Source organism: Dipodomys spectabilis, unplaced genomic scaffold, assembly GCF_019054845.1.
Source record: "Dipodomys spectabilis isolate Male_0828 unplaced genomic scaffold, ASM1905484v1 ptg000108l, whole genome shotgun sequence".
Taxonomy (NCBI): domain Eukaryota; kingdom Metazoa; phylum Chordata; class Mammalia; order Rodentia; family Heteromyidae; genus Dipodomys; species Dipodomys spectabilis.
In genome coordinates, this window is record NW_024870785.1 from 18,777,828 (window position 1) to 18,800,431 (window position 22,604).

Genomic DNA, 22,604 nt, shown 5'->3' on the forward strand with positions numbered 1-22,604 from the left:
CGGTCGTGGGGCTTGAACTCTGGGCCTGGGCGCTGTCCCTCAGCTCTTCAGCTCAAGGCGAGCGCTCTACCACTTGAGCTACAGCGCCACTTCCGGTTTTCTGGTTTATTGGAGATGGGAGTCTCACGGTCTTTCCTGACTGGGCTGGCTTTGAACCGGGATCCTCAGATCTCAGCCTCCTGAGTAGCTAGGATTACAGGCGTGAGCCACCAGCGCCCGGCTCCCTCTTTTTTTTTTTTTTTGTCCGTCGTGGGGCTTGAACTCTGGGCTTGGGCGCTGCCCCTCAGTTCTTCAGCTCAAGGCAAGCGCTGTACCAATTGAGCTACAGTGCCACTTCCAGTTTTCTAGTGTCTTATTGAAGATAGGAGTCTCACAGTCTTTCCTGCCCGGGCTGGCTTTGAACCGGGATCCTCAGATCTCAGCCTCCTGAGTAGCTAGGATTACAGGCGTGAGCCTGGCTTGATCCTTCTATTTATACTTTCTATATAGCTAGAACAATAGCTATATGCCATATGCCCAGCTTTTATCAGTTGAAATGGAGTCTCATGAACTTTTTGCTTGGGCTAGCTTCTATTTCCTTGTATTTTTGGGTCTGGTCATGGGGCCTGAACTCTGGGCCTGGGCGCTGTCCCTCAGCTCTTCAGCTCAAGGCTAGCGTGCTACCACTTGAGCCATAGCACCACTTCTGGCTTTTTTTTTTTCTGCTTATGTGGTGCTGAGGATACGAACCCAGGGCCTTATGCATGCAAGGCAAGTGCTCTACCACTGAGCCACCTTCCTAGCCCTTGGGCTAGCTTCAAATTACAGTCCTCCTAATCTTTGCCTCCTGAGTAGCTAAGATTACAACTGTGAACCACCATGCCTGATTTTTTATTTTTATTTTTTATTTTTTTTGGGTCCGGTCGTGGGGCCTGAACTCTGGGCCTGGGCGCTGTCCCTCAGCTCTTCAGCTCAAGGCTAGCACTCTACCACTTGAGCCACAGCACCACTTCCGGCTTTTTTTTTTTCTTTTTTTTTGCTTATGTGGTGCTGAGGAATCGAACCCAGAGCCTCATGCATGCAAGGCAAGCACTCTACCACTGAGCTACCTTCCCAGCCCCTGATTTTTTATTTTTTAAGCAATGGCTTCTACCACCATCCCTTTAAAACTATGCAAGTCAGGGGTGAAACCTTCAGATACCTTCAGAAAAGTTATACTTTCTTAAACATGAGCATGGAGAACCCTCGGTGGCTGCAACAGGAATAAGGGATGCCAGAGTGGGTAAGTCCTGGCTCTTATCTGTGCTACCTACCATTTTTCAATGAATATATGTTACACTCCTTTGAAATCCTTATTTAAAGAGGATTCTGCTGTTCTGCTGTTGAAAAAGACATTTCATTGGTAACTAATCCTCCTACCCATGTAGAAATTACTCTTAAGGGGCTGGGAAGGTGGCTCAGTGGTAGAGTGCTTACCATGCATGCATGAGGCCCTGGGTTCGATTCCTCAGCACCACATAAGCAGAAAAAGCTGGAAGTAGCACTGCGGCTCAAGTGGTAGAGTGCTAGCCTTGAGCTGAAGAGCTGAGGGACAGCGCCCAGGCCCAGAGTTCAAGCTCTGCAACTGACAAAAAAACAAAGGAGAGAGGAGAGGGAGAGAAGAGGAGGAGGGGAGGGGAGGGGAGAGGGAGAGGGAGAGGGAGAGGAGAAAGGAACTCTAACGCCTATATTTATGTTTCTGAAGCCAGAATGTGACTTCCTTGTATGTCAACCAGTGTGAAAAATAACTTTGGCCTATCTTCCAAAACTGAGTTCTCATTTGGTGGGAAGAAAGAAGTCTACAGTTTTTCCCCTTGTTAAGGATTATGTCATTTACATGGACTAGTAAACCTAGGAAGCCTGGTGCCACACTGTGTCCACTTCAGGTTATCCATTGCTACAACAGGGTATGTTAGGAAGTACTTAGAACTTCTAAAGAAATACAGAGCTTCTCAAGGCATCAGTGTATGGTACAAACATCTTTGAACTAGCATTAGGAGAGTTGGGTTCTAGTATATGTTGTACCTTTAGCTAGCTGTGTGATCTTGGGGAAGTAAGTTAACTTCTGTTTTCAGATTTTGAATTTGTCAAACAAAGGTCTTGGGCTAAATCTGTACTTTCCCATTAGAATGTTCTGTGATGGATGTGCTCTGTTTGAAATGGTTGTCAGACATGCTACTGAGCACCTGAAATGTTCCAAATAGAATTGAGGAGCCAATTTTTTTTTTTAACTTACTTAAGCTATAGGTGGTGGCACATGCCTGTAATTCCAGCACTTGGGACCATGAAGTAGGAGAATTTTCCAGTTTGAGGTTAAGGTTGGGCTACATAGTGAGACCCCACTTAAAAAAAAAAAAAAAAGCAAAACAGAAACAAAAACAGCCAGATACCAGTGACTCACACCTGTAATCCTAGCTATTTAGGAAGCTTAGATCTGAGGTCGACCCAAGCAGGAAACTCCTCCAATTAATCTCCAGAAAATAAGAAGTGGCACTGTGGCTCAAAGTAGTAGAGCACTACTTTTGAGCAAAAGAGCTTAGGGACAGCACTCAGGCCCATGACTAGAAAACAAACAACAATAAGTTTAATGCTGGTAACTAGTGGCTTATAATTTTGATTGTATATGTGTGTATATACTCCGAGATGGAAGGAATAGTAACTGTGGGAAGAGAGTGGGAAAGTAGCTCACATCTGTACAGATCCATGGTGACTTTTCTATACTCCAGCCTCTGTTACTCAGGAAGACACTTGGCCCTGCTTCAAACTCTGTGGTTGAGCTCTGCTCTTTGGTCTGTGGGTTTTCTTTTTCTCATTATCAGAGTAATAGGCAGTGGTTTTGCTTAACAGGAAGTTAGTTTGCCTGTGGTGGCTCTGCTGACAACCTGACCCAATGATTCTTCATCCTCATCTAGTGCAGAATTGGCTGTGGGTCTTTATCCTTCTCACTCAAGGGGAAAGGGAAACTCTATTAATCTTTCTTCTTAAAAAACGTTAACCTTGGTAGTTCCTGTTGTTTATTGTGATTGATTCTGACGTTGCAGTGTATAAGTGAACTCAGAAATATGTAACTGTTAATATTTGTACTGGAAAAGTGAGATGGTACCCAGCTGCTGGTTTTCCTATAACTATAATTAATGCCTTCTCACCTTCAGGTTTTCCTCAGGTAGCACTCACCTAGAGAGAGATGGTCCATGATGACCAAGCTTTCCCCACTGCTTAGCCTGACACCTGCAGAAACAGCTCTACCCAATTGCACAGACATAAAAAGCCTAGCAGCCATTGTCTGGCACCACAACTCTTCATAGCAACAGACCACCACATGGCAACAGCAGCCACACAAAGAAAACATTAGGGAAATCAATACATCCACTTCTGCTACCCCTCCTCCACCCAAAACAACAGCCAACACCTAGCAGCTTACTTGCTCTCAGTAGATACTTTAGAGCCTGACATGTTTATTTATATCCTTGTAGAATATGTTATCTGTCCACTTTTCATATATTTAAATCCTGAAGCCCTAAGGAAAAATTTCAGTCACATGGTTTTCTGGGTTTCATTTTGCGAAGCAGCCTCATCTTCAAGAGAAAGAAATGCCCCCATTTTATTTGTTCTCACCCACCTCTTCTCACCTCCTCCTTTCTATCTAGCAAAACATAGACAAGCAGTACAGGTGGCCTGGCTGTGGGTTGGCAGACAAGTAAGCTTGCTTCCAAATGAGACTCTTTTGATGTCATAACAAAAATCTTCTTATACACAGACACTGGCCTATTTTGTTACCAGTGCCGTCCTTTAACAACTAGTTTATTTCCTGATACTTCACATTCAGCAGATGAGTGATGCCTAGGCATTATAGTTCCTGTATGACTTGGGACTGATCACTAGCCCTAGCTAAGTTAATTTGGAAGGGAGAAAGGCCCCATTTGAGAGTGTTGGGGTTTTCTTACACTGTTGCTCAGGTCGTTTTCCTTGTCTGGGCCTTAGTTTCTTTATTTATAAAATTAGGAGGTTTGACTACATGATACCTGTAGTCCTTCTAACTCTGATATAAACACACAGATCATTTGTGTAGGACAGAAGAGGGGATATAATCTTTGTTGTCATTGGTTGTCATATGATCTGGAAGATGTCTAGTCCTTTGGTCTCAGTGCTTGCACTGCTAAAAACAGGCCCTAACCTTTTCTCTGGTTGATAATGCTGCTGTAACAACAGTGGGCAAAGCTATTAACAAACTTGGCAACTAGCCTTTTCTCCCATAGCAGCAATTTCAGACCAGTTCAGGCAGATCTTTGCTCCCAGGCTTGTTGCTACTGAGGCTGCATCTGCTTCTTAATATCAGTAACGTCTTCCCCCCGCGCCCCCCCCCCCACACTTTCCACCACCACCTCTTTCCTCTCACTCTCACTGTTCCTTTCCCTTCCCAACACCACCCCCCTGTTCTCTACTTCTTCTGATACCTCATTATCGCATCTCCCTTAGGCTTTACAGAACAAAGAAATCACAGGGTATCAACTTTATAATTTAGGCAGCTGGAGATAATTTCCTCAGGATAGGGTTGGGTAGGTAGCTGGTTCCTCCTGGCATGCGGCAGCACTGCTAAATGGCATTGTATTTTGCCTGTCAGACTTAGCTTTGTTAGGCCCATTCAGGGTTCTCTGTTTTTGAGTCAAATTATAGTGGCAAACTAGGCCCATGTACTTTCAGAGGAGCAAGAATTAGGAAAAACATGGAAAGTATGTCACTTAAAGGTCTGCTACTTGCTAATTGCTTAAGGAATTTTTATTTGATCCACTATTCCTGTGCTTACCCCTGCCAGATCCTTCATTTCCTTTAGTTTACTGCCTTCATAACCTTCTCCATAGCAACAACTATATGATCAAAAGGCTATGGTGAAAAATTGAGTAAACTGCTCTCCCCAAGCTCACTCCTATTTGCTTTGGGCAGGATATCTTTTAGAAAGAAGAGGGCTGGGAAGGTGGCTCAGTGGTAGAGTGCTTAGCGCCTTGCATGCATGAGGCCCTGGGTTCAATTCCTCAGCACCACATAAGCAGAAAAAGCTGGAAGTGGCGCTGTGGCTCAAGTGGTAGAGCTCTAGCCTTGAGCTGAAGAGCTGAAGGACAGCACCCAGGCCCAGAGTTCAGGCCCGATGACCAGCAAAAAAGAAAAAGAAAAGACTGTCAAACTGGTTTCTACTTCATTGAATTCATAATCAAACTTTTAACCCCAAACCAATTCAGTGAACAACCTGCCTCCCTCATTTGACTGATTACCTCCACCTTTTGGGAAAAATTCCCAAATCATTTAGCTCTTAACTTTCTCCTTAGAAGTAGATAAATACCCCTATAATTGCTATCAATATGGAGAAAGAATAGGTAAAGAAAGTGGAACCTTCCATTTCCCCCATGTCTTACTGCATTTCATCCTAGACACTACTGACCTGAAGGTTGGGCAGACTGTCTAGAGTATAGAAATAGCCCAGCCTTTAGCTGATTCTGGAGCTGCCTGCTTTGTCACCCCTCACCCCAGTACTGATCTATAGAAGTTATGAACTCACAGGTTTGGTTTCTTTCTATGTTAGTAGATCTTATTGAACAATATGTGAGTGAAGCATAAGTGTGCAGTTCATTGAATTTTCTATTTTTAAATTTTTCTCTTTTAATTTCGTTTATATATTATTTTATTTTATTTTATTTTTTATGTGGTACTGAGGAATCGAACCCAGGGCTTCATGCATGCTAGGCCAGCACTCTACCACTAAGCCACATTCCCAGACCACATTGAATTTTCTAAGTGCACACGCTACACGTTCCAGAATCTAGATGAAGAAACACTAGAGTGTCAGAGCCCTTTCATGTTTCCCTTCCAATAGCCTAACTCATCCCCACCTCCGTTACTTCTGATGGCTAACATTGGTTGATGTTACCTATTTTGAACTTTACATGATCAGAATAGTATACACTCTCTTTTTTTTGGGGGGGGGGGGGGAGGGGTCAGTCGTGGGGCTTGAACTCTGGGCTTGGGTGCTATCCCTGAACTCATCAGCTCAAGGCAAGTGATCTACCGCTTGAGCTACAATGCCACTTCCAGTGTTCTAGTGGTTTTTATTGGAGATAAGCGTCTCACAGACTTCCTTGCCTGGGCTGGCTTTGAACCATGATCCTCAGATCTCAGCCTCCTGAGTAGCTAGGATTACAGGCATGAGCCACCGGCGCCTGACTTAGTATACATATACACTCTTTTATATTGAGCTGCTCAACATACCAGTCAGATACATGCATGTTGCATATAGTTAGTTAGCTTTAGTTCATTATTTTATCATATTCCATTATGTGAATAAACTATTTATTCAGTTGTTGATAGCCATTTGGGTTATTTGCAATTTGGGTCTGTTAATTTAAAAACTGTTCTACTTCCGGCTTTTTTTTTTCTGTTTATGTGGTATTGAGGAGTCAAACCCAAGGCTTCATGAATGCTAGGCAAGCACTCTACCACTAAGCCACATTCGTAGCCCCCTGATTACATCTCAGACTTGAATTTGTCTTTTTCAGTAGTTATTCTTATTGGTACGTAATAGTATCTCATTATGATACTGATTTGCATTTCCCTGGCAAGTAATAAAATTAAGCATCTTTTCAAATATTTATTGCTCATTTGGAAATCTTCTTTGATGAGGTTCCTGTCCAAGTCTTCTGTCCACTTTTAGATCCAGTTGTATTTCTTTTTCTTATAACTAGCCATTCTTTGTACATTCTGGTTACAAGGTCTTTGGCAGACACACACACACACACACACACACACACACACACACACACATTATATTGCTATAACAAATATTTTGTATCTTTTTTCTGTGGGGGCACACCAGTTCTGGGGCTTGGACTCAGGGCCTGGGTTTTGTTGGCTGGTGCTTTTACCACTTGTGCTATAGCTCCACTTCCAGTTTATGGTGATTAATTGGAGATAAAAGTCTTCTAGACTTCCCTTCTCCAGATTGGCTTTGAACCACAACCCTCAGATATCAGGCTCTTGAGTATAGCCAGGCATACTTTTTCTTATAATAGTGTGATTTCATGAATGGAAGTCATTCCTTTTTTATATACTCTGTTTTGCCTTCTTTCCTTTTTGTTATTAATACTTTTTTTTTTTGGTCATAGGGCCTGAACTCTGGGCCTGGGCTCTGTCCCTCAGCTCTTCAGCTCAAGGCTAGTGCTCTACCATTGAGCCACAGCACTTATATGGTGCTTAGAAATCAAACCTAGAACCTCATACATACAAGGCAAGTACTCTACCACTGAGCCACCTTTCCAGCCCCATTTTTTTTTTTTTTTTTGTCGGTTGTGGGACTTGAACTCTGGGCTTGGGTGCTGTCCCTGCGCTCTTCAGCTCAAGGCAAGCACTCTACCGCTTTAGCTACAGTGCCACTTCCAGTTTTCTAATGATTTATTGGAGATAAGAGTCTCACAGACTTTCCTGCCAGGGCTGGCTTTAAACAGTGACCCTCAGATCTCAGCCTCCTGAGTAGCTAGGATTACAGGCGTGAGCCACCCCCACCAGGCCCCAGCCCCATTTTTAATGTTTTTTTTTTTTGTGTGTGTGTGTCCTGTTTATTAAAGGCTTTCTTGTTCTTAAATAGTCAAGATATTCTCCTATGTGTTTTCTGATAATTTACAAACTACCTGGAATTAAATTTTTGTTCAGGACATAGATTGGAAGTCAAGAACTTTTTTTCTTTCATTTTATATTTTCACATCAATTTTAGGATCAGGTTGTAGTGATGGTTTGTATTTTGCTTTTTTTTTTGTGGTACTAGGGTTTGAATTCAGGACTTCACACTTGTTTTGCAGACCATAAAACATCTAGTATTTTATACCTGGAAATATGAACTAAGAAGGAAGAGAGTATATTTTCATTTTGTGAGGTAGCATATTTAAAAAAACAAGAGTTGTTTGATTCAGATTCTGAATGTGTAAGGTATATGACACTGAAACAAATTGTTCTGAGCTTTCATACTAATTTTTTTTTTTTTTTGTCAGTCCTGGGGCTTGAACTCAGGCCCTGTGTGCTGTCTCTTAGCCTCTGTGTTCAAGGCTAGCACTCTACCACTTGAGCCACAGCACTACTTCCAGCTTTTTCTGAGTATTTTATTGGAGATGAGTCTCACAGACTTTCCTACCTGGGCTGGCTTTGAAACACAATCCTCAGATCACAGCCTCCTGAATAGCTAGGATTACAGGGGTAAGCCAGCAGTACCCAGTTGGTTTTGTTTTGTTTTGTTTTGGGGGGGGGGGGGTCCAGTTGTGGGGCCTGAACTCTGGGCCTGGGCGCTGTCCCTCAGATCTTCAGCTGAAGGCTAGCGCTCTACCACTTGAGCCACAACGCCACTTCTGGCTTTTTCCTTTTTGCTTATGTGGTGCTGAGGAATCGAACCCAGGGCCTCATGCATGCAAGCCACCTTCCCAGCCCCACCAGTACCCAGTTATGTGTGTGTGTGTTTTACCCCATACTCAACAATGTTAAAAGTAGTAAGAAGCCAGACACCAGTGACACATGCATGCATACATACATACATACACATATATATATATATATATATATATACATATATGTTCATATATAGTGATGCTCGTACCCAGTAAATAATAGGTTTTTTCAGATATTTCTGATAAAAATAAAAAATTAAGGGGCTGGGAAGGTGGCTCAGTGGTAGAGCGCTTGCCTTGCATGCCTGAGGCCCTGGGTTTGATTCCTCAGCACCACATAAGCAAAAAGAAAAAAGCCAGAAGTGGCGCTGTGGCTCAAGTGGTAGAGCGTTAGCCTTCAGCTGAAGAGCTGAGGGACAGCGCTCAGGCCCAGAGTTCAGGCCCCACGACCAGACCAAAAATAAATAAATAAATAAAAATAAAATAAATAAGGAAAAAGAAAAAAAATAGGAAAAACAATTTGGCAGTCCATTAACAAGTTCTATGGAAACAAGTCCAGTAGAAAAGAAAATATTTCAATGTAGTATTGGGGAAACCCACGCCAAATCATCCATTTGTATAGAAATATATAGAGATACATATATATTCAAGATTAAATTTGCATTAAAGGCAAAAGTCTATGTTTCTTTATAAAAACCATTCAACAAGCCAGGTGCTATTGGCTCAAACCTGTAATCCTAGCTACTCAGGAAGCTGAGATCTGAGGATTATGATTCAAAGCCAGGTAACCTGGGCAGGAAAGTGCATGAGATTCTTATCTCTAATTAAACACCAGAAAACCAAGAGTGGCACTGTGCTCAAAGTGGTAGAGTGCTAGCCTTGAACAAAAAGATCTCAGGGACAGTGCCCAGGCCCTGGGTTCAATCCTCTAACCGACCAAAAAAGAAAACAAATTTCAACTTAATAAGTGGCTATCTTGCTGGGCGCCGGTGGCTCACATCTGTAATTCTAGGAGGCTGAGATCTGAAGGTTGTGGTTCAAAGCCAGTCTAAGCAGGAAACTCTGTGAGACTCTATCTCCAATAAACCACCAGAAAACCAGAAGTGGTGCTGTGGCTCAGGTGGTAGAGTGCTAGCGTTTAGCTGAAGAGCTGAGGGATAGCGCCCAGGCCCAGAGTATAAACCCCAAGATGGACCCCCCCCCCCCCAAAAAAAAAAAAGTGACTATCTTCATTTCTCTGAGAAAAGTTTACCTAAGCATGAAAGTAAAGGAAGATGTTACACAGAAAGAAATTGTTAGATTTCATTATTAAGCCCATGTTATTAGCATACATTAGTTATACAAGGGAGATTTTGTTGTAACATTTCCACACATGTGTACAATGAATTCCATTCAGTCTCACCCCCAAAGAACATCTTAACTTTGCCCAAGGCTGGTTGTGTTTGCTTTCAAATGGCTTGAGATGACAAGAAATAACTATTCTGTCACAGTTTTGCCATGTGATACTAAATGGGGAACTTTGGTTCCTAAGAATTGTGGGGTAGTTTTGCTCATGTGCTTTGTATATTGCTTGGTTTTCAGGAAACTTTACTATAACTAAGCTATCCTCAAATAATGTGCCTTAGAAGATCCTTGTTAATTACACAATCAGTAAATGTCATATTTTTGAGAACCAAAGGAGCACCTTTGACTACATTATAGTGCTTAGTTTATTTCCACTCTTTCCTAAAAAGATGATTTGGCCTGGGGCAGGAGGCTCACACCTGTAATCCTAGTTACTCTGGATGCTGAGATCTGAGGATTGAGGGTGGAAGCCAGCCCAAGCAGGAAAGTGAGGCTCTTATCTCCAATTAACCACCAAAAAAAAAAAAAAAAAAGCTGAAGTGGTGCTATGGCTTAAGTAGTAAAGTGTTAGCCTTGAGCAGAAAACTAGAAGTGGCACTGTGGCTCAAAGTGGAAGAATGCTAAACTTGAGTGAAAAGAACTCAGGGACAGCACCCAGGCCCTGAGTTCAAGCCCCCACAGCCAACATAAAACAAAAAAGCAGCTAGGCAAATCACAGCAGCTTTTCCTCAACTTGATTTTTTTTTTTTTTTGGTTGGTTCTAGGGCTTGAATTCAGGGCCTGTGTGCTTTCACTGAGCTCCTTCACTCATGTTTAGCATTCTTCCACTTTGAACCACAGTACACTTCTGGTTTTCTGGTGGTTAATTAGAGATTGGAGTTTCATGGGGAGTTCTTAGTCCAGACTAGTTTCAAACCGTGAACTTCAGATCTCAGCCTCCTGAGTAGCTAGGTTTACAGGCATGAGCCATTGGTGTCCAGCTCAACCTGATTTTTTTTTTTTTTTTGGGGGGGGGGGGTCGGGTCGTGGGGCCTGAACTCTGGGCCTGGGTGCTGTCCCTCAGCTCTTCAGCTCAAGGCTAGTGCTCTATCACTTGAGCCACAACGCCACTTCTGGCATTTTTCTTTTTGCTTATGTGGTGCTGAGGAATCGAACCCAGGGCCTCAGGCATGCAAGGCAAGCACTGTACCACTGAGCCACCTTCCCAGTCCCATCAACCTGATTATTTTTGTAGGAAGCTAGGAACTGCAATGGGCACCTACTACTAGGAGGTTAGGCTGGAGCATTGACCATGGCTCAGCTCCTGCTTAATGTTGGTGTTTCCCAGCCAGATCCTCACTGGCCTTGTAGAGAAAAGACTTAAGGCAGAAGGTGTCAGAGGACTATAAAAGAAGATATCTAAGATAACCTAAAGGCTTGGCAGTGATAGCTGATAAAGAATGCGTGGGTAGAGCGTTCTCACAGATGTGTTCCAGAGCCCCATGCTATAATTCTGTGTGAATTGCTTCCCTCTTGCAAGGCAGTAGAAGTTGTTTTCTTTCTGTCATGTGTATCACCTTACTGTTTCCTTAACTGCTGTCACCACCTTCAGCCAACTCAGAGTACTAGAAATTCAGCTATTCAAAAGATTTATTTTTAAGTGAGGCAACCCATTCCCAGTTTACATTTTTCTCTCATTATTCTATATTAGCCAGAAGACTACACACTTATGCAGAAAGTACACTATCACTCTTCCAAGACTGAGTGACCAGCATGGTACACTACTTGGAAACCAGCGCTTCCATTTGGCTCCAGAGGCCAGTTGAACATGTGTCCATACTGCAATGATTTTATTTTAAAACTGTTGTTAGAAACTTTGTTGTCTTAGCCAGGCACTGGTGGCTCACGCCTATAAATTCTAACTACTTATAAGACTGAGATCTGAGGATCACAAATTGGAAGTCAGCCAGGGTAGGAAAGTCCAGTTATCTCCAATTGACCACCAGAAAGTCAGAAATGGAGCTGTGGTTCAAGTGGTAGAGCATTAGCCTTGAGCTCAGGACCAGCAAAACAAAAACAAAAACCTGATAGTCTTGCAGACATATTGGCACACTACTCAGAGGGCTGAGGCAGAAGGATCAGGAGTTACAGGGCAGCCTGGATTACATGGCAAGACTTTATTCCCCAAAAAAAAAAAAAAGTTGCATGTGATGGTACCTGCCTATAATCCCAGCACTTTGGAGTTTGAGATAGGCTAATATTAGCTTCATAGTGAGACCCTGTCCCCAAATTTAAAAACACCAACAAAAAAACTATTTTAGGGCTGGGAAGGTGGCTCAGTGGTAAGAATGCTTGCCTCGCATGCATGAGGCCCTGCGTTCGATTCCTCAGCACCACATAAGCAAAAAAAGCCGGAAGTGGTGCTGTGGTTCAAGTGGTAGAGTGCTAGCCTTGAGCTGAAGAGCCGAGGGACAGCACCTAGGCTCAGAGTTCAGGGCCCAAGACTGGAAAAAATAAATAAATAAAAGAGTCCCTTACTAGCCAGGCCCCAGTGTCATGCCTGTAATCCTAGCTACTCAGGAGGCTGAGATCTGAGGATCACAGTTCAAAGGAAAGTCTGTGGACTCCAATTACTGGAAATAATAAAACTCTGGAAGTGGCACTGGCTCAAAGTAGTAGAGTACTAGCTTTGAGCAAAAAAGCATAGGGACAGTGCCCAGACCCTGAGTTCAAGCTCCACAGCAGACCAAAAAACAAAAAAGAGTCCCTTATTTTCTTAGGCAAGCTAAAATATCCATTACCTACTTTATTCATCCTTATGATCTTCTGAATTAGTAGTGGTTAACGTAACCTGTTATAATATCATCTGTTTTATCTTAGAGCTTTTTCCTCTTTCCTTCTTCATTCTATAAAATAAACTTTCTGGATGCAGAGATAAATTTATTCAGTGTCACACTTCCATCTTTGATTTAGTAGGACTTTGTAGGTTTAGAAGCTACTAAGGTCTGCATTATTTATCTGTAAACTTAATATTTTAATAATGCCCAGAATTTCACACTCTACTAGACTGTTAAGCCAGAGGGCTATAAAATTGGTAGCAGAGTCATCAAGGATTTATAAAAATTACCTCTTACTCTCCTGTTAACCTTTGAAGGACACTTGACATAGATGACCAAGTGGTTGCTTCAGCACCACCTAGAGGAAAAGTCTAGAAATATCTGAAATTTATGATGCCCTCAGTTCATTTCTCAGTCTCACTCTTCCTTATTTATGTTACACTCATCCAAAACACTTTAGGACTTACTAAATCATGTATTCTTCCTCTGACTGTAACACTCCATGACTACCACAGAAATGTAGCATTTAGTTGGTTAGGGTTTTTTGTTTGTTTCGCTTTGTTTTTTGTTTTGCCAGTCTTGGGGCTTAAACTCAGGACCTGGGCACTGTCCCTGAGCTTCTTTTGCTCAAGGCACTCTACCACTTGAGCCAAAGCACCACTTCCGGCTTTTTCTGGTTATGTGGGACTGAGGAATCAAACCCAGGGCTTCATGCTTGCTAGGCAAGCACTCTACCACTAAGCCACATTCCCAGCCCCTGGTTGATTGGTTTTGTGCTATTACTGGGACTTGAACTCTGGACCTTAAGCAGTCTCAGGGCTTGACAGTTCCAACTATTTTTCTGGTTAATTGGAGATAAGGGTCTCTCAGAAAGTTGGGAATGTGGCTTAATGGTAGAGTACTTGCCTAGCATGCATGAAGCCCTGGGTTGTTTGATTCCTCAGTATCACATAAACTGAAAAAGGCAGAAGTGGCATTGTGGCCCAAGTGGTAAGAGTGCTAGCATTGGTTTTGTTTTTGTTTGTTTAGTTGGTTTGGGTTTTGAGATAGGGTATTACTATGCTGCCCAGGCTGGCCCGGAACTCCAGTCTCAGTCAAGCATTCAGGACAAGTGTGCACCACTATGCTTGACCAGTTGTTTATTGTCATCCTCATTTCTCATTCCCCAAATAGAATTAAATTTGAAGTTTAGTAACCACATTTCTTTTTTTTTTTTTTTTTTTTTTTTGGTGGTTGTTGTTTTTGTTTTGTATATCTAGTAGTGCTTGGTACAATGAATGGAGAATAATAATTTACTGATTTGCTAGCTAGTTGCATGAAAGTGATATTTGGGGTAGATTAACCTGGCAATTGTTTTCTAACTAGATTAACAGATCTAAAGACTTGGGTAACGGAGCACAATTCAAACTGTTGCAGTAGTCTGCAGGTGAGTTCATAAGAACTCAGATTCAAGTGTGTATAGTGGGAATGTAGAAATGAATACATTATTCCAAGAGATTTTGGAGGCAGTGTGGAAAGGCTGTGGTAGCTGGTTCTTACCTAAATGCTATGGAAAGCCAACTCTGTTACCTCCTTTTTCAACCCATATTCTTTTCCTGGTTATGCCGAAAGATTCCTGCTTCCTTTACAAGATCATCAGTTGCTTCTCTTCAGGATACAGAATTCTTGCAACGGAACATTCCAACTGGGCAAGCTGTTGGAAGGCAAAACAGATAGCAATAGAAGAACTGGCTGGTCCCCAACTTTCTGTCTCTCAGCATGAAGATAGCAACAATTTCGATAACTTTTTTTTTAAAAAAAAAAGAAGCAGAAGTAAAACACTGCCTCTGTACTATACCTTTAGTTAGCATTTCTCAAGCCTTTTGGTCTCAGGAACCCTTTTCACTTATCTTAAAAATTATTCAGCCGGGTGCTGGTGGCTCTGTAATTGTAGCTACCCAGGAGGCTGAGATCTGAGGATTGCGGTTCAAAGCCAGCCCAGCAGGAAAGTCCATGAGACTCATATCTCCAATAAACCACCAGAAAACCAGAAGTGGCACTGTGGCTCAAGTGGTAGAGTGCTAGTCTTGAGCTAAAGAGCTCAGGGACAGCACCCAGGCCCAGAGTTCAAGCCCTACAACCAATAACAAAAAAAAAAAAAAAGAATTAAGCTGGATGCCAGTTGCTCATGCCTGTAATCCTGGCTACTCAGGAGGCCGAGATCTGAAGATCATGGTTCAAAGCCAGCCTGGGCAGGAAAGACCGTGACACTCTTTTTTTTGGGGGGGGAAGAAGGGGAGGCAGTTGTGGGGCCTGAACTCTGGGCCTGGGCGCTGTCCCTCAGCTCTTCAGCTCAAGGCTAGCACTCTACCACTTGAGCCATAGCGCCACTTCTGGCTTTTTCTGCTTATGTGGTACTAAGGAATTGAACCCAGGGCCTCATGCATGCAAAGCAAGCACTCTACCACTGAGCCACCTTCCCAGCCCCTTCGTGAGACTTTTATCTCCAATTAACCACCAGAAAACTGGAAGTGGTAGAGCACTAGCCTTGAGCTGAAGAACTCGGGGACCGCACCCAGGCCCAGAGTTCAAGCCCCACAACTGACCCCCACAAAAGAATACCAGCCATGAACAACAAGCTGAGCAAGAGCTTGAGTCACTGAGTTCAAGCTCTAGAACTGGTCTGCACCCCTCAACCTCCCCCATCCCCCCTGCAAATAAAATTACTGAGTGCTGATGGACTCCTGCAATCGGTAGGATGAGACGAGGTATCATGAGTTTGAGGTCAGCATGTGCTACAAAGTGTGACCCTCTTTCAAAAAAGCAACAACAACAAAAGTTGAGGACCTAGAAGAGATTTTGTTTATATCATTTGATAATAGTAGGTTGTTAATACAGTAGATTATTAATATGATATTTGCAATTAAAACTGAGACTTAAAATAGATATGCATTGTCATCTGAAATAATAATTTACTGGACATAATGGCTTATATCTCTAATCCCAACTTATCTGGAGGTAGAGACCAGGAGGATCCATTGTTCAAGTCAACCCAAACAAAAGGTTAGTGAGACAACTACTCACCCAGTAAAAAACTGGGAATGGTGTTGTATGACTACCATATTGTACTAGGAGGTAGAATAAATAGGAGGATCAGAGTCTAGGCCCAATCATACAAGACCTAGTTGAAAAAAAAAAAAGCTATGAAGACTGGAGGTATCACTCAAGTGGTAAAGCATCTGCTTAGGAACGTATAAGGTCCTGAGTTTAACTCCTAGAATGAATTATCAGTTAATTAACAAGTAATAATGAATCTTCTACATATTAATGTGTTTTCATTAAAAATTACCTTTAAAACAATATTTAATGAAAAGTATGCTGTCTTTTTTGTTTTGTCTTTATTTATTTATTTTTTTTATTTTTGCCAGTCCTGGGGCTTGAACTCAGGGCCTGGGCACCGTTCCTGAGCTTCTTTTTGCTCAAGGCCAGCACACTACCACTTTAGCCACAGCACCACTTCTGGCTTTTTCTGTTTATGTGCTACTGAGGGCTTCATGCTTGCAAGCCAAGCACTCTATGACTAAGCCATGTTCCCAGACCCTTGTCTTACATTTTTTAAAAAAACTTTCTTTCATGTTTGGCTAAATATGCTCTCTTCCTTGTTTCCCTACCCTTATTGCTTTCAGTGAGATTTCTTATGCCATCTTCATACATTCACAGTGCATTTAATATTGTTTATATAAGTTAATTCTTTTTTGGGGGGGGGTCCGGTCGTGGGGCCTGATCTCTGGGCCTGGGTGCCGTCCCTCAGCTCTTCAGCTCAAGGCTAGCGCTCTACCACTTGAGCCATAGCACCACTTCCAGCTTTTTTTTTCTGCTTATGTGGTGATGAGGAATCGAACCCAGGGCCTCATGCATGCAAGGCAAGCGCTCTACCACTGAGCCACCTTCTCAGCCCCATACGCAGATATCTTATATGTTGATTTATACTTCTTTGGATATATGCCTGAAAGTGGTGTGGCAGGGTCATTACATAGATCTATTTTTAGTTTTTTAAGGAACCTCCAAACTAATTTCCATAGGGTTGCACACATACCTATTGGTTGAAGGCCTCAGGTTTAATTAAGCCTTCTGGGCCTCCCCATAGGACTGCTTATATACCCTCACAACATGGTAGCTGGCTTATCCAAGAGAGAAAACAAGGAGCCCACCATAATACATTTTACCATTTAGTCTCAGAAGTCATGCGTCATTGAGCCATGAGTGATAGTGCATACCTACAACCTCACAACTCAGTTTGTGAGAGGAATATTGCAAGTCTGAGCATGCTAGGCAAATGATGCAAAATTGAAAAGGTAAAATGTTTTGTGCAAAGAAATGATACACTATGATGTAGGTGTTTTATGTTTGTTTTTGTTGTGTGCCAGTCCTGGGGCTGAACTCAGAGCAGGAGTGCTATCCCATCTATACTCCCAGCTTTTTTGTGTTTAATTGGAGATAAGGGTCTGGTGGATTTTCCTGCCTGGGCTAGCTTCAAACTGTAATCCTCAGATCTCAGCCTCCTAAGTAGCTAGGATTATAGGGGTGAGTCACCAGTGCCCAGAATAACTGAGGCTTTGACAGGATCTTTCTAGGTCCTATGTTAAAAAGAGATCCGACAAATTTGAGGTAAACTTGTATTCAACTCAGTTTGACTCTTTTTTTTTGAGGGGGGTCTGAACTCTGGGCCTGGGTGCTGTCCCTCAGCTCTTCAGCTCAAGGCTAGCACTCTACCAACTTGAGCCACAGTGTCACTTCTGGCTTTTTATTTTTCTGCTTATGTGGTGCTGAGGAACCCAAGGCCTCCTGCGTGCATGGCAAGCGCTCTACCACTGAGCTACTTCCCAGCCTCCTCCCTCAGTTTGACTCTTAAGAACATATAATCTACTAAATCTAAAAGCCATCTTTATCTTATTTATGAATGTTTTCCTGAGGCTAAATATTTTCTACTCTTCCATTTTAATTTTGGAGCACATTGTTAATAAAAAGTTCCTAAAAAGGCAAATAAAGACATAAGCAAAAAACTCAAAAATAAATAAATAAATAAATAAATAAAAAATAAAAAGAGATCCGAAAGGAATAATGATGGAAGCAATTTACAGAGCAGTTAGACAGGTTGGGAGTGTAAGTCACCAAGATTTGATGACTGTTAGATGTAGGATATGATAGTATGAGAGGAGTCATACAGAACTCCAAGGAAGTGGCGCTGTGGCTCAAGTGGTAGAGTGCTAGCCTTGAGCTAAAGAGCTCAGGGACAGCGCCCAGGCCCAGAGTCGAAGACCCACAACCAAAAACAAAACAAAACAAAAACTCCAAGATTCTTGAACAACTAGAAAGATGGAAATGTCGTCACCTGAAATAGGGAAAGACTCAGACTTGTGCTTAGACTAAAAAGGAAGATAGCTATTAGGAGCTTAAGTCACGTTAAGTTTAAGATCTCTCTTTCAGCACCAAATGAAAATGTCACGTTTGCAATTGAATATTTAAGTCTGGGGCTTGAAGGAAAGGTTGGGGCTGAAAATGGAAGCTTGAGTCACTAGCTGAACATGAAATAACAGCAAAAACACTGAGGAGTAACTTAGACAAAGACAGGCAAACCAGGACAGAATGGAAGCCAAGTGAAGGAAGCATTCCAAAGACAGGGATTAGCTCAGAACGAATGCGCAAAACTCCAGAGAGAAAGTGGGTGCTTGCAAAGAATACAACTGAGGCAAAATTTACTCTTCTGACTATAGTGGCTTGGGTCAGTCTTGACTACACTAATGTGCTGGTATTGTGATCGATCCTTCGAAGCAAAGGAGGACTGGTTTTGGATTGGAATTTCTCCTGCTACTTGGGAGTATTGCATTGCTGCCTTATTTTAAAAAAAAAAAAAAAAAGGGAAGGAAGGAAGGAAAGGAAAGAAAGAAGGAACGAAAAAAAGATGCTACTCAGGAGGCTGAGATCTGAGGATCATGGTTCAAAGCCAGCCCAGGCAGGAAAGTCTGTGAGACTCTTCAATAAACCACTAGAAAACCGGAAGTGTGGCTGTGGCTCAAGCGGTAGAGCACTAGCTTTGAGCTGAAGAGCTCGGGGACAGCGACCAGGCCCAGAGTTCAATCCCCATGACCCGCCAGAGAGAGAGAGAGAGAGTCAGTCCTCTTTATCCTGCCTCAAAATTGACCACTTTTTTTTTTTTTTTTTTGTGGTGATGTTGGTCGTTGTCATGGGGCTTGAACTCGGCTTGGCACTGTCCCTGCACTCTTCAGCTCAGTGAGCACTCTACCCCTTGAGCCACAGCACCACTTCCAGTTTTCTGGTGGTTAATTGGAGATAAGAGTCTCATGGACTTTCCTGGGGCTGGGAAGGTGGCTCAGTGGTAGAGCGCTTGCCTTGCATGCCTGAGGCCCTGGGTTCGATTCCTCAGCACCACATAAGCAAAAACAGAAAAAAAGCCGGAAGTGGTGCTGTGGCTCAAGTGGTAGAGTTTTAGCCTTGAGCTGAAGAGCTGAGGGACAGCGCCCAGGCCCAGAGTTCAGGCCCATGGCCAGACCAAAAAAAAAAAAGAAAAGAGAAGTAAGACCCTCTATAGTGGTCTGTGCCTGTAATCCTGGCACTTGGGAGGCTGTCAGTTGTAGAGCACTTGCCTAATATATGACAGTGACTTCAATTCCCCATACCACAAAAGAAAAGGAGGTGGGGAGAGATAGTACTCCAACAATAAACCTTGATAATGATTGATGACATTTTGTCTAGGATCTTGGTAAAGATAATCACTACCTAGAGAAGCACTATTTATTACTATTACAGTATTTTAAGCAGTATTGTTACCTCCAAACATTCCAAAGGCTTTCCTTATTACAAATACTAGAAGAAAGAAGCTTTCCACAGAGAGGACCTATTTTTCTTCAGCTGACTTGTTGCCCTAGAGCTAGCTTCTAATAGAGAAAACAGGTCTGTTAAGTTTGTTATTTTTCTGCTTTCCTTTCCTGTCCTGTTCTTCTCCTCGCTGTCTCATTTGAGAACCTTGTAGGAAGTGTTACACTTCAACAAAATGTGTTTCCTCTGACATTTAAACATGCCTCCATTTTGTCTTTCCATATTAGAATTATTCCTCTTCTTCTCTCCCACTTCCAACACTCTGACTCGATTTTGCTTTAGTTCATTCATTGTTGCTCAAGTTTACAGATTATGCCAGAGGAAGAAGCCACATTTATAAACATGTGCGCCTGCCCACCTGTTTCAAGAGGAGCAGTAACATTCATCTTCTAATTGTGTGCAGCTTTCTACATACAGCTGTGCCCATCCACCCTTATAAGTGATGTGCCTATCTCCTGAGTCTTACTTTGTCTAGAATAAATGGCTACTGTTCCTGTTTAATTTGGTTGTTAGTAAGCAGAGCAGCCTATCATGAGGAGGGATGGGGGAGGATCCAGTTAACTTCACTTTTCTAATAGCCAGAGAAAATTTCGCCTAATTGCTTTTCTTAGGAGACGTACTATTTCCTTAAGGTGCCGGGGGCTTAAAAGAAATAAGGGTGTGTGTGCATGCGTGTGCACTTGCACATGTGTGTGCATGTGCATGCACCAATACTGGGGCTTGAGCTCAGGATCTAGATTTTCTTTTTGCCAGTCTTGGGGCTTGAACTGAGGGCCTGGGCACTGTCTCTGAGCTTCTTTTTGCTCAAGGCTAGCACTCTACCACTTGAGTCACAATGCCACTTCCAGCATTTGCTATATATGTTGTACTGAGTAACCAATCAAACCCAGGGCTTCGTGCATGCTAGGCAAGCACTCTACCACTAAGCCACATTCCCAGCCCTACCAGCTCCGTTTCTTTTTGCTGATTAATTGGTGGTAAGAGTCCCAGATCTCAGCTGAGTAGCTAGCATTACAGGTGTGGACCACCACCCCACCCTCTGCAATCCTTCAGAGTGCTTAAATGAAGAATAGCTTGTCAGAGGCCAACAGGGTTTGTCTCATATCTGTGTCCTCTTATTTTCCAGGGATGTTGGTGGTCAACGTGACGTGGAGAAATAAAACATATGTAGGTACACTTCTTGACTGCACACGACACGATTGGGCACCCCCAAGGTGAGCACTTAGAGCTATCTGGTTTTATAGTAGTCGGTCTACTACTCTATTCAGTTGATTCTTATGCCTCTCTACTGCCAGAGCTGCACATCCACCTTTTACAGACATAATGTAAAGACAAGAGAAGGCACTATATTCATCTGGCATTTTAAAAATATCAATGAGCTGCGCGTTGGTGACTCAACACCTGTAATCCTAGCTACTCAGGAGGCTGAGATCTGAGGACTGAGGTTCAAAGCCAGACCAGGCAGGAATGTCTGTGAGAGTCTTAGCTCCAAGAAAAACAACAGAAAACTAGAAGTGGCGCTGGTATAGTGCTTGCATTGAGCTGAAGAGCTCAGGGACAGTGCCCAGGCCGAGTTTAAGCCCCACAACCGAAAGAAGGAAGGAAGGAAGGAAGGAAAGTATCATTGAATTGTACGTTTAAATGTTTCCTGGGAGGATTACAGGATAAGAAGAAATCCTTCCTAAGCTCATGTCTAGCTTTTTCCTGTAGTCATCTCAAGACTAAAACCTTAAAATCGTAACTATGTCTGAACAAGCTGGAGATATGACTCAGGTAATAGAGCATCTTCTTTGCAAATGTGAAGCCTTGGGATCAAACCCCTCATCCGCCCAAAAAGAGAACTTTAAGAGTGAACAGATATGCACTGCTGATGTTTTGTTTTTTGTCTGTATGTCTAGGTGTTGGTCCTGGGACCTGTATTCAGGGCCTGGGCTCTGTCCCTGAAATTTTTTGTTCAAGGCTAGCACTCTACCAACTTGAACTACAGCTCTACTTTCAACTTTTTGGTAATTAATTGGAGATAAACATTTTGATGGACTTCCCTGCCTAGCCTGGCTTTGAACCTCAATCCTCAGATCTTACCCAGCATGTATGAGGCCCTGGGTTAGATCCCCTGATTACTGTTGACTGTATCTGATATTTAGGACTTATTTAGGGGGCTCTTAATTGGATGGCTGGATACTTTGTTCTATCTATTCTACTTTTGTAGTAAAATGTGCAGAGGGGGAAATACAGCTAGATTCTTGTCAGACATTGCCATGAGGCAACAGTTGTGACCATGAGCAGTTGTTTAGTATACCTGGCTTCAATCTCCTTTGATGCTTTTGTTTTTGTTTTTGTTTTTGTTTTTTTGTATGCTTTGCTCCCCATATGCTCTACCACTTGAGCCACAACTCCATCCCTTCCTATGATAATCTTTCATCTTTTCTCAGGTTGGGAACTCATAGTTTATACCTATAATCTTAACTACTCAGGAGGTTGAGGGAAGCCCAAGTAGAAAAGTTTGAGAAGCCCTATGTCAAAAATAATTACCAGGGGGGCTGGGAAGGTGGCTCAGTGGTAGAGCACTTGCCTTGCAAGCATGAGGCCCTGGGTTCGATTCCTCAGCACCACATAAACAGAAAAAGCCAGAAGTGGTGCTGTGGCTCCAGTGGTAGAGCACTAGCCTTGAGCTGAAGAGCTGAGGGACAGCACCCAGACCCAGAGTTCAGGCCCCATCACCGGCAAAAAAAAAAAAAAAAAAAAAAAAAACTACTACGGGGGGTTGGGAAGGTGGCTCAGTGGTAGAGCGCTTGCCTTGCATGCATGAGGCCCTGGGTTCGATTCCCCAGCACCACATAAGCAAAAAGAAAAAAGCCGGAAATGGAGCTATGGCTCAAGTGGCAGAGTGCTAGCCTTGAGCTGAAGAGCTGAGGGACAGCGCCCAGGCCCAGAGTTCAGGCCCCACGACCAGACCCAAAAAAAAAAAAAAAAAAAACTACCAGAAGCCAGGAACCAGTGGCGCACATCTGTAATCCTAGCTACTCAGGAGGCTGAGATCTGAGAATCACAGTTCAAAGCCAGCCCGGGCAGGAAAAAAATGTGCAACTTTTTTTTTTTTTTTTGGTTGGTTGTGAGGCTTGAACTCTAGGCC

General features: G+C 42.9%; 1 protein-coding gene across 2 annotated transcripts in view; it reads left to right on the forward strand.

Moving 5' to 3' along the window:
- Znf609 (zinc finger protein 609) overlaps nt 1-22,604 on the forward strand; it is a 155,390-nt gene that overhangs the window by 122,034 nt on the left and 10,752 nt on the right. For both annotated transcript variants that reach the window (XM_042687746.1, XM_042687747.1), the window contains one exon: nt 20,598-20,685. In XM_042687746.1, coding sequence (XP_042543680.1) covers nt 20,598-20,685 — 88 coding nt within the window. The remainder of the gene's footprint in view (nt 1-20,597; nt 20,686-22,604) is intronic.